We start from the raw sequence: 11965 nt of genomic DNA on the forward strand, positions 1-11965 counted from the left end.
ATTGGTAATGGGATTGTATCTAGAGTGTAAAATAAATATAAATGATCAGGTCAAGTACCAACAGTTTAAGAAAATTGAATTCGTATCTAACTATTTTTAACCATCTAAAAGTGAGTTTTTAATTTATTTTATCCAATATCCACACTGATCCACCTATAATGCATATTCTGTTATTTAATTAGCATGAGTTCAAGTACCAATAACTACTTAAGATTGGAAGAAAGTTTTTTGTGGTAGAAAATCACATAATCTTAACCACTTACACAATGACATGTCTGATTCTTTTGTAAATTATAAAAAATAACCCGTGATACAATATAAATGGTCAAATTATATACTTAGATGAATTCAAATCTTTTCAAGACAAATACAACCTTTGCAACAAAGATCTCAATAATTAAATTTACGTCTAAATTTAAAATATTATAATATTTTATAATTAATCAATCATATGTTTTAAAATAAATAATTTTTGGTTAAGTGGCATAACCATCTAAATACTTCCATAACTAGGGATGGGTAAGAAAGCGTAACCCAACCAAACCCAAAAAAATCAAAATCAATTTTTAAGGTTGGGTGGAAACTTACTGTGGATGGATTCTGAAATCGAATAAAGATGGATAAAAATGGTTGGGTGTGGATTGAAGTTTAAAATTTATTTGGTATCCAACCTGACTGAAATATGACATTTATATATGTTATTATTGGCCCTAACCCAACTCCTAAGCACTAAGTAATAGTATTAAAGCCCAATTTCCTCAATTTTTCATTTTTTCTCTCCTTCCTGTGCGTCACTCTATTTTTCTCTTTTTATTAGTCATCATTTGGTAGTCTTTAATCATCAACATGAAAATCTTTTATCTGTTTGTTAATTTTAAGATCAACAACTTAATTGTTAACGTGAAGGCTCTAAAGACAACAAACACAAAGATAAAATATATTTAGGATTTCAATTTTCCTCAATCTTTCATCTTTTCTGTATTCCCTCTGTACTCTTCATTCTTCTTAAATTTTTAGGGTTTTGTTCTAAGTTTTTTATTTCTCATCTTTATCCTTAAATTATTCTTCTCTTTTCTCTTATTATTAATCACCATTTGAAGTTCTCTAATCACGACCGTAAAGTCTTTTAGTTTCTTTAATAGTCTTTTATCTGTTCATTGATTTTAACACCAATAACTTACATATTAACGTAAACGTTCCATGCATATTTGTTTCTTGTGTTATTTTTTGTATTTTTAATTTTGGAGCTTAAATTTTATATTTTGTTCGGGTATTCGGAATATCTCTGCTTCTCGAGATTTTAAGTATCAGTGCTGGGTATAGCACGTGGCTCCAGAGTACAAAGACAAATGGTAGTTCGTAATGCATTAAATCTGGATCCCCTCACCACCACCCCGCTAGCTTAGCACCTCTTTCAATCTGCTCACAAAAATGACCAACCAAATCCGATTCTTTGAACTCAACAATGGAGCTAAAATCCCTTCTGTTGGTTTGGGAACTTGGCAGGCTGATCCTTGTGTTGTTGCTGATGTTATAACTCATGCCATCAAGGTCAAAATCTTATTCACTATTATTCTTTTTCTATTTTTGGACTCTCATTTAAGCGCCATTGATGCATGCATGTAAGTTTTTTCTTAATGGTTTGTTGTATTTTATCATTCTTAACGGTTTTAGTTTTTGCCCGTTAACCTAGTTATCACTATTTGTTTAAAATTAGAAAATCAACAATCATATTTAAATTTTATTTGTTTGAAAGATAGAAAATCAATTTTCATATTTTGAAGGTAATTTTCTTTCTCCTTAGAAAATTTCTATTAGGGGCCGGTAGAATGCTCCATAAATCCTGCAGGGTTTCAGTGTAGATACGAATAAGCACCAGATCGATTTTACTTACTTTTAAACTAAGCAAACACTTAATCATTTGCTTCATTGTTCCAGGTTGGTTACCGCCATATTGATTGTGCTCAATTCTACGGCAACCAGAAAGAGGTAATTGTCACAATCAATGCTAAGCTATGTATTTTTATTAGTTGGTGTCTTATTGTCCCAATTCAACAAGACCAATAGCTTGATAGTCTCTTTTAACTGAGTAACATTGATTTTAGTTTGAAAATAATAAAGTCAACATATACATGTACTACCGAGTAGCTCATTCGGCTATGCTACACTGTCACGGTGGCCTACATTCTACATATGCTGCTGCATCGTTAAACAGTTTCAAACCTTTTTGTGCAGCAGCAACAGTGCCATATAAAGCTTACGGTTCAGACATCTTTACACGTCTTCACAAATACTGTGCATTGATTGAGACCATTGCATATAAGGTTGAAACATAAACTTATGCATATTAATAATGTTTAATTTTCTTATGTGTGATTAAGAATATATAATAAAAAACCAATAATATTTTTTAATTAAAATTTAGACATATATACATTAAAAAATTCGTATAATAATTATGTGATTTCTCATAGAATGCCTTAATTTTTTAGTTATTGTCCTGGTCCAGTGTTGATGATTCATTCTCTCTGATGTAGATTGGCTCAGCATTAAAGAAGTTATTTGAGGAGGGTGTAGTCAAACGAGAAGATTTATGGATTACCTCTAAACTCTGGTTTTGTTTTGATTCCCAATTTTTTATCTTACTTCTTAAGGATAAAGTGATGCTAGTAGAATCATCCATTTATAGTTTTATATGTTAGTCTTCGATATCTTGAACCCCAGGATTCTCTGTACCTGAAATTAAACTGTTTTGCAGGTGCACAGATCATGATCCAGAAGATGTACAAGAAGCATTGGACAGAACTTTAAGCGACTTTCAGCTGGATTATATAGATTTATACCTTGTATGTGAGTTATTGCGGTGATTATTTTGTCTAGATTTGATTCTTTTCAAAATCAGAAGGAGTGAAATGTAGGGTAAATTATACTTTACTCTCATCTAATTTCTTGCCCTTTTCAAATTACTGAGTTAGATTCATTGACATCGGATGTCAAATTGAAACTTATATCTCTTCATAACTTTTTATTAAATATAAAATTATTAATCTAAACGTTGAATTATTTTATATTATCTTTATAATTATGTATATTAAATTTTATATAATTTAGATACTTGTTAATATGTTATTTATAATTTGATATTTACTTATCTCACTACCCAAAATGGAGATGGTTCTGTTTTGAGTTAAAGAGCCTTTAGAACTGTTCTAAAATCTTACTTTATCTGATATATTATATTTAAGAGAGCGGTTAAATAAGTATTATTGAAAGATTAGTATAAGAAATAATCATTGATTTAGGGAGACCAATAGCTATTTCTGAGCTATAGCGAGAAGAAAATAGAGAGAGATGCATTTCTGAGTGCAGTCTTGCTGTAGCGAGAAGGTGTTGCTATAGTGAGATTCTGCAGAAACCAAAGTGCAGTTTCCTTTGAGATTTTTGCTATAGCGAGAGGGGGTGTTGCTGCAGCGAGAGAATATCTCGTTGTAGCAAGAGTATCGCGACCAGAAGGGTATTTGAGGGATTTAGGGTTTAGAAAACACATTCTCACTCTTTTCTCTTCATCTCTGTTTCGATTCTCTCTATTTTCAACTCGTTTTTACCGATTAAACTGCCTTTAAAGTCGTTTGTGAGTTAGATTGAAGGTTAAAATTGTGTTTGGGACAAACGGCTTTAGAGACAGTTTAATCTGTAAAAACGAGTTGAAAATAGAGAGAATCGAAATAGAGATGAAGAGAAAAGAGTGAGAATGTGTTTTCCAAACCCTAAATCCCTCAAATACCCTTCTGGTCGCGATATTCTTACTACAGCGAGATATTCTCTCGCTGCAGCAACACCCACTCTCGCTATAGCAAAAATCTCAAAGGAAACTGCACTTTAGTTTATGCAGAATCTCACTATAGTAACACCCTCTCGCTACAGCGAGACTGCACTCAGAAATGCACCTCTCTCTATTTCCTTCTCGCTACAGCTCAGAAATAGCTATTGGTCTTGTTGAATTGGTCTTTATCTTCTCTTTTAGCCTGCTCTCTTCGTCTTCTCTCGCTAACAAATTAGTTTTTTTTTTCATCTTTAGATGTACATCTTCATTCTGTGTTAGTCTGCTCTCTTAAATACTTTAATGATAAAAGAGCAGTATAAGAAATAAATTAAGAAATCACAAAACTACAAGCAAGTAAAGTATAATTTATCCAAGAATGTAAGATAAAAGATATAAAATTCCTTAGAGATATCACAGAACCTTTTAATTCCAATTTTATGTTCTAATTCTGAAATCAAAACCTTATTTTGCATATTCTTCCATTATTTTTTCCTGAGTTTATTTTTCTTTTGGCGATATGGAGTCTCTTATTACGTGAAAAATAACCACTTCAATGGTCAAAGTTTGGTTCATGGACAGTAAAATGCTTTAAAGGAACCCACATGCACAACTTTTTGTTTCTGCTGTAAATTCCTATTACATAATTAGTATGTACTAGTAGTTGTTCTAGAAATACCCTATGCATGTTTATTAACATCATCAATTGTGTGCTGATGAGTTTGCCCTTTAAGATTCACTGGCCAATTAGAATGAAGAAGGGATCAGTGGGGTTGAAGCTTGAAAACATTGTGCCATCAGACATACCTAGAACGTGGAAGGCAATGGAAGCTCTCTATGATGCTGGCAAGGTTAGAGCTATAGGTGTAAGCAATTTCTCCTCTAAGAAGTTGGGAGAATTGCTTGAGATTGCTCGTGTTCCTCCTGCTGTCAACCAATTAGAGTGTCATCCTGCATGGAGGCAGGACAAGTTAAAGGCTTTTTGCAAATCTAAAGGTGTACACTTCTCTGTAAGTTTGCAAATCTACAATAATCTCATTTCTTTTATATGCACATGTACCCTTATAATTTAAATTTATCAACATATACTTATAAGAGAATATAAAAGAAGAATTAAAATAGATAAAAAAAAATGATTCAAACTTCTTGCATTTCACACTTTCAAAATTTCTTTCATTTAATTTTTCTAACAGTTGAGATGCATAACTTAATTTAAACTTTTGATAGAAGTTGAAATCGTTTTACTAATCTATTTATTCTCTTAAAAATACCTGTAGACCATAATAGTAGTGACTCATCCATCATATTTGTGATTGTGAGGAAGCATCAAGCAGTGTTTAATTTTTGTGAAATTTTCATACTTAACTGTGTCACATAATTGCAAATGTTTAGGGATATTCACCTTTGGGTTCCCCTGCCTGGCTTGAAAGTGATGTCCTTAAGCATCCAGTTATAAATATGGTGGCAGAGAAATTAGGAAAGACTCCTGCACAGGTAGCTCTTCGATGGGGACTTCAAATGGGGCATAGTGTGCTACCCAAGAGTTCTAATAAAGCAAGGATAAAGGAAAATTTTGATGTTTTTGACTGGTCTATTCCCGAGGACATGCTTGCTAAATTTTCTACTATTAAACAGGTAAATATGTATTTAATGATTACGTACCTTCGATTTTTCATTTATTTCAAGACCTGAATAAATTAATGGATGAGATACTTATTGAATATTGATCCATAATTGTTTCTCTCCTCCATATAATGGGTGGTGAGTTGACATTTATTTTGAGTAGCAACTTAGCAAGACTTGGTGCTTGTCAAAGCGAGGATGGTATGAAAGATTTTATTTTTTTATTTTTATGGTACTTTAGTTTTCTAACACAATTTTGTTGTTGCAGGTAAGATTACTCAAAGGTAGCTTCTTAGTCGAAGAAACAACTGGGGCTAACATATCTGAGGAAGACTTATGGGATGGTGATATATGACAAATTATTTGACGATGGTTAGAAAAATGTTGAAAAGTTTAATCTAGAAATTATAAGTATATGTTGAAGTAAAGGTGGATTTGTGCAGGTACTAAGATATCTGCTGAATAAGTCAACGAGTGGATGATGACTTTTTGTATTCCTAATTTCTGTTCTAAATAAGAAAAACTGTCTTGCCAACCAGTGCATAGAAATTATGATAGACTGCATTGAAAGTTTGCAATCTTTATTTTCTTAACCAGATTAGTATTTGTAGAATTCATTAAATGTAGTATTATAGGTGGTACTATTTGAAAGTTTGCAATCTACGTAGGATTTCAGTTTTCTCTTTAGTTTTTAACTATTATAATCATGGAAAACTTCTTGATGTTTATATTTTAAAAGAAATGTTACTTTCTATAGAAAGTATATTAAAAAATGCTACTTTCTATCTTGATTTTTTAGAGAATTAATGTAAAAAATAGTAAATTTTGAATGTTACTTTCTTTAAAAAAATATAACTTTTAGCACAGAACTAAAATTTATGTAAATTATCTATCTATTTCATATAACTTTTTGAGTTTTATCTAACCTAAATTTTCAAAAGAAGTTTAAAAAATTAGATTCTAAAATTTTAATATTTTTTAATTTTTGTATAAAGAATTCTGTTATTTGCGAATCTCTAATCGTGTGAATTATAATTTATAGTATTCTAATCGCGTAAATTATAATTTATAGTAATAGAAAAAAATGGAAAGTAACGATGTTTAACAGTGTAGTTGTTCTATGTGTATTTATTTCTATTTTTATTTTTGTATTAAAAATTACAATAAGTGGACTAGCAATTTTATAATTAAAAAGAGAAATATCCACAAGTATACAATAACGTATTGAACTTGAATGCGTTAGTCCTTTTGGAGTTCTTCAAGCTACTAAATGAAACAAAACTAATTTTTAAGAAAAATTTTATTCTATTTAGAGGATATATTAATTTATTTAATATTAGACTATTCATATCAATTATATAAATTATAATAAGCTATTTAATAATTTAGTTGAATTATACTTTATTTTATTTGACTTCAATATCAATGTTATATATATATATATAAATTACTATTTTAAGTATTGCTTCCACTTCTTATGTCCAATAGCAGTAAACAAATTTATATCATAGGAATGAGATGAGAATAAAAGAGGAAGACAAAAAAGAAGAGAAATAGAAGAAAAAATATGAACATATACATAAAATTAATATATTTTTTTATAAATTTAATTTGTATCACTAGTTTTTGTTTTTTATTTTTAATCTGATTTTAGTTATTGGTCAACAATGTTTATAAGCTTTTGAAAAAGATACTTTTATTTTCATACAATAAATAGTAGAACATTAGACTAACCTCTTTTATTATAAAGTTTCTGAGATGAATTTAAAATTTGTCCTACTTAAACTGTTGCTCCTAATTGGTGCATCGTTAGGGCAATGCAAATTCAAGTAGATTGGAAGTAAAATTTATTTTTCTAGCTACTTGTCAATAACACAAATGCTTGAGAAATTTACCAGCTTCATCCTTTTCCACATTCTTCGTTTACATTTGAGCAAATATGAGCTAATCGTTGAACAGAGAGAGGAAACCACCAAAATATATGTTACCCCAATTAAACAACTGAAGGAGAACAAGTTACGTTGAGCCGTAATTGTACGGTATACTGTTAACATATGTCACTTGGGATTTTAGATTTTTAGAGTGCCACTTAAATTGGAAAAGGAGAATGTTAACAAATATTTTTAAAATATTGATTAAAAATTAAAATAAAAAACTTTTTGTGGAAATATGTTACTAATTCATTTAATCTTATTTTTTAATGTACTTTTGCCATAATTTTTCATATAATTTATAGGTAAATTTTTTAATTAATGTCTAAGTTAAGGATATTAGTTAATAAAACGATAAAATTTAAGAGTAATTTTTTCAAGTATTTTTAATGTTATTTTTATCAATGTTGTAGTTTCATTTAGTAACAAATGATAACGTTAAATAAGATTTTTTACAAAGATAAAACTCTAATTTTGATTAAAAAATACCATCATAAAAAACTGAAAATCTGTAAATAAATTTTATCCTTACTAAAATCCTACCATAAAATTATAAGTTTTTCTGGTTGTCTCTTTCTTTAATAGATAAAAAAAGAAATCAGATCATATTATCTGGTTTATCTGTTTAGATAACTGAGAAAACTTATGGAATAAAGAACTATTGACGAGAAATCAACTGAAACGAGCCTTTTGATAAAATATTTAATTTTTTATCAAAATTTATTAGATAATTTAAGACCTAATATAGAGTTTACATGTAACTTGATGTAAGGAATTTTTTTAATATTAACTTTTACTTTGAAAAACATATCAAACAATTTTTTTCGTAAATTTAAAATTTTATTTTATTTATTGCTTAATATAATTTGTAGTATCTAAAATAATTAATTAACTACTATTCATTAAATGTACGTGGTTGAAATAGAAATTATGGATAACTATATTTACAGTTTAATTTAGAATGTAAAACATTGATTTTCATACAAGAAAAAGTTGTTAATTTAATATTAATTTTATATGTATATTTCTGTCTTATTTGGTTTAAAGTTAAAAGAATCAATTGTTATTAGAAAAATAAAATCAACTGTTACATTTTTAATATAAAAAAAATATTCCAATAATAGAATATATACTTTAAATTAATTTACGTATGTACTATTTAAGATTTGAAATTAATTTCATTTAATTATAATAAAAGAATGTATATTTGAAATTAATTTATGTATGTAATAGAAAATACATATTCCAATAAAAGAATATATACTTAAAATTAATTTATGTATATAATAAAAAATACATATTCTAATAAAAGAATGTATACTTAAAATTTATAAACAAGAGTTCTTCTAAATAACAAGGAATGTATACTCTAAAAAGAATCGCTAAGCTATTGTTAGTATGATTACTTTCTTCTCTTAAGAAATCAACAATAAGATACTTGTTTATATTAACTACTTTCTTAATTATTTTTATTTTTTTCTGTCTTTTGGTCTCTATTAAAAATATCAATAAAGGTCCTTCACATTTGATGAACCTAGTTAAAGCTCAAGCTACATAAGGATTCTTAAGCCTTTAACAATTTTAACTTATGATTCTCATCAATTCTAGCAGTATTGGTTAGTCACACTATCATTTTTTTGGTTGGTTCCACTAGTATCTTTCTTGATCTTTTGACTCTTAATCTTAGTCCTTCTCTACTTTCATGATTGATTGATTCTTGTTTTTTACATCTTCCACTTTCCTCACCTTTTCTTCCATAGGGAGTTATTGTGCTACCTCTTCTACTAACTATTTTCTATTTCTTTGCCATGCTATTATGATATAGAGTTGGTGGGGCTTGATTATTTTCTACCCTCATCAACTCTTTTGTCATTGATTTATCTTTTTTTAACCTTTTTCCTTCTCTCTCCCAATATTTACTTTTCATAAACAAGCTTCCACCTTTGCTACTTCAATGAAACTTGTATTCTAGTTTTCTTCTACTTCTTTTTCATAATCCTTCTTTCAATCTCCTTATAACATGGAATCATCTTTTGGTGACATGTCTCTTACCATGTTTCCTTCTTTAATATATAAAGTTCTTCACTTCATTCATGTGTTTCATTTCTTATCTTGTAACTTTCTTTCTTTGAAAGGTAAGGAATCCAACTATGTCCTATACAACATATGGTCCAAGTCCTTCTCATCTACCTCTCTTTTTACTTTTGGACATAATTTAATTGTGTCATGTGTTATAATTAAAAAAATAAAGTGGTGCATGAGTTATAAAGATCAAAAGTTGAGTAAATGTGTTAATGTGAGTTAAGGACCATAATTCCTTAAGACCAATGGCTTTTGGTTTGCAACCACATGATATTTAGTGACATAATGGATCAATTATTTTATATAAGTTAATATTCATTGTATCACTATTATAAATAGTGAAATATACTCATATATTTTTTGTAATTAATAATAAAAACTGTCTTATTTGTTTTAATTATTCTCTTTCTACCTTAAACATATTAAATTTCTATAAACACAATAGAAATTTATGTTTTTCATATCTGAAAAACACCTTAATTTTTGGTAAGGGCGTATGAAGATTTATCATGATTTTGGTCTGTAAAAATATTTTTCCTATATATAGCTTTCCTTGATTGATCCCATTCAATTAAAGAGCTCATAACTTGCTAATTTGTCTTACAACACATCCTAATAAGATGTTAAATTTGATAAAGAAGAAGCTTGAAATGGGGAGAAGAGGATGATACTTATGATTTTTTTCATACATTGAAGAAGCAGACCAAGAAGGAAGTCAAATATCAAATAAGTTTTATATTCTATGTCTTTCATCAACTCATAAAACGTCATCATCTTTTGAAGATTGTTCAAGTGAAAGGCTAAGAAAAATGAGAAATGATTAAGAATTATAATGAAATTGACATGATAAAAGATTTATTTTGTTTATTTGTTGATAGTGAATCTTTGAATTTTGATGAATCTATGAAGGACCATAAGTTTAGAAAAGCCATGGAGGAAAGCTATTGAGAAAAATAACACTTCAAAACTATCAAATCTTCTTAAGGATCATGAAGTAATTGAAGTAAATTGAGTATTCAAGACTAAAAGAAATGTCAACAGAGATGTAAAAAGATGTAAAATTAGGCTCATTGCTAAACCCTGTAGGCAATAACATAGAGTTAATTATGATGAAGTATTTGTATTGGTGGGTCACATGAAGATAATTTGTCTTCTTATTTTTGTATAACCTCAAAAATGAAATGGAAAAGTTTTTAAATTGATGTCAAATTAGCATGAAGAAGATGTCTAAATTGAACAACCAATAGGATTTACAGTTAAGGGATAAGAAGAAAAAGTCCTAAAGTTGAGGAAGATGTTGTATGACTTAAAATAAACATTAAGGGCATGAAATAGCCACACTGACAAAAACTTTCAAGACAATAACATTTTTTTTTGTCAATATGAATATGCCTTTTATGTAAAACTTTTATAATGGTGTTATTTGTTTATTTGCCTTTATGTGGCTGACCTTATTTTTATTGGTAATAATCCAATTTTGTTTGAATATTTCAAAAAAGTTATCTTTAGTGAATTTGAAGTGACAAATATGAGACCTATGTTCTATTACTTAGGATTAGATGTGAGGCAAGTGAAGAAATAATATTTTTGTTCCATAAGAGAGGTATGCAAAAGAAGTATTGAAAAAATTTAAAATGTTTGATTATAATCTTGAGAACACATCCATGAAAGGTGAGTTAAAAATTTTGATGATTAAAAGAAAATAGATCCCACATTTTTCAAGAGCCTAATGAGAAGTTTGAGATACTTAAGAAATACAAGACTTGATTTTTATATGTAGTTGGGGTTAAGTACTTCATAAAAGCTTTACCTTTACTCACTTAAAAATTGTAAAGAGATTTTTTTGTTATTTAAAAGGTATGATTTTATATTATTTTATTCTCTTTCTAATAACTTCTAGCCTGTGGGATTATATGATAGTAATTTTGTGATTGATGATAAAAAGAACACTACTAAATTTGTGTTTTTCATGGATGACTGTACTTTTCTTGAAATTATAAAGAAAAGCATATTACACATTTTCTACTTGTGAGACTAAATAGCTTGCTACAACTTCTTGCACATGTCATACTATTCAGCTTAGAAGATTGTTAAAAGAAATTTTCTTGAACCATGAGAAGAGTACTAAAATTCACATTGATAATAAATTTGCACGAAGAACTTTTTTAGAACCTAGTGTTTTATGAGCAAAGTAAGTATATAAATACAAGGTATCATTTTATTAGAGAATGCATTGTTAATAAAGAAGTGAAGTTGATTTATGTGAAGATTCATATTTTTACTAAACTATTCAAGTTTAAAAAAAATTTAAAAAGTGGGAGAAAGATTTAGAGTGTGAAAGAACTTTTAAGAATTTCTTTTAATTAAGAGAGGATGTTAAAAATAATAATTAAAAAAAAGTATTGCATGAGTTAAGAAAATAAAAAGTTATGAGTAAATGTCTATTAATATAAGTTAAAAACTATAATTTTTTTGTTTGTAAACACTTGATATTTAGTGACATAATGTG

General features: G+C 28.2%; 1 protein-coding gene across 1 annotated transcript; it reads left to right on the top strand.

Annotated features, from left to right (window-relative positions):
* The first annotated feature begins 1431 nt into the window (after nucleotides 1-1431).
* Nucleotides 1432-5798, top strand: LOC113862958 (NADPH-dependent aldo-keto reductase, chloroplastic-like). Its single transcript, XM_027496287.1, has 7 exons — nucleotides 1432-1551; nucleotides 1939-1989; nucleotides 2538-2614; nucleotides 2759-2846; nucleotides 4555-4830; nucleotides 5213-5455; nucleotides 5712-5798. Exons 1-7 carry the CDS (start codon nucleotides 1432-1434, stop codon nucleotides 5796-5798), a joined length of 942 nt encoding a protein of 313 aa, XP_027352088.1.
* The last annotated feature ends 6167 nt before the right edge of the window (nucleotides 5799-11965 follow it).

Source organism: Abrus precatorius, unplaced genomic scaffold (assembly GCF_003935025.1).
Source record: "Abrus precatorius isolate BTA unplaced genomic scaffold, Abrus_2018 Scaffold3, whole genome shotgun sequence".
Lineage (NCBI taxonomy): Eukaryota > Viridiplantae > Streptophyta > Magnoliopsida > Fabales > Fabaceae > Abrus > Abrus precatorius.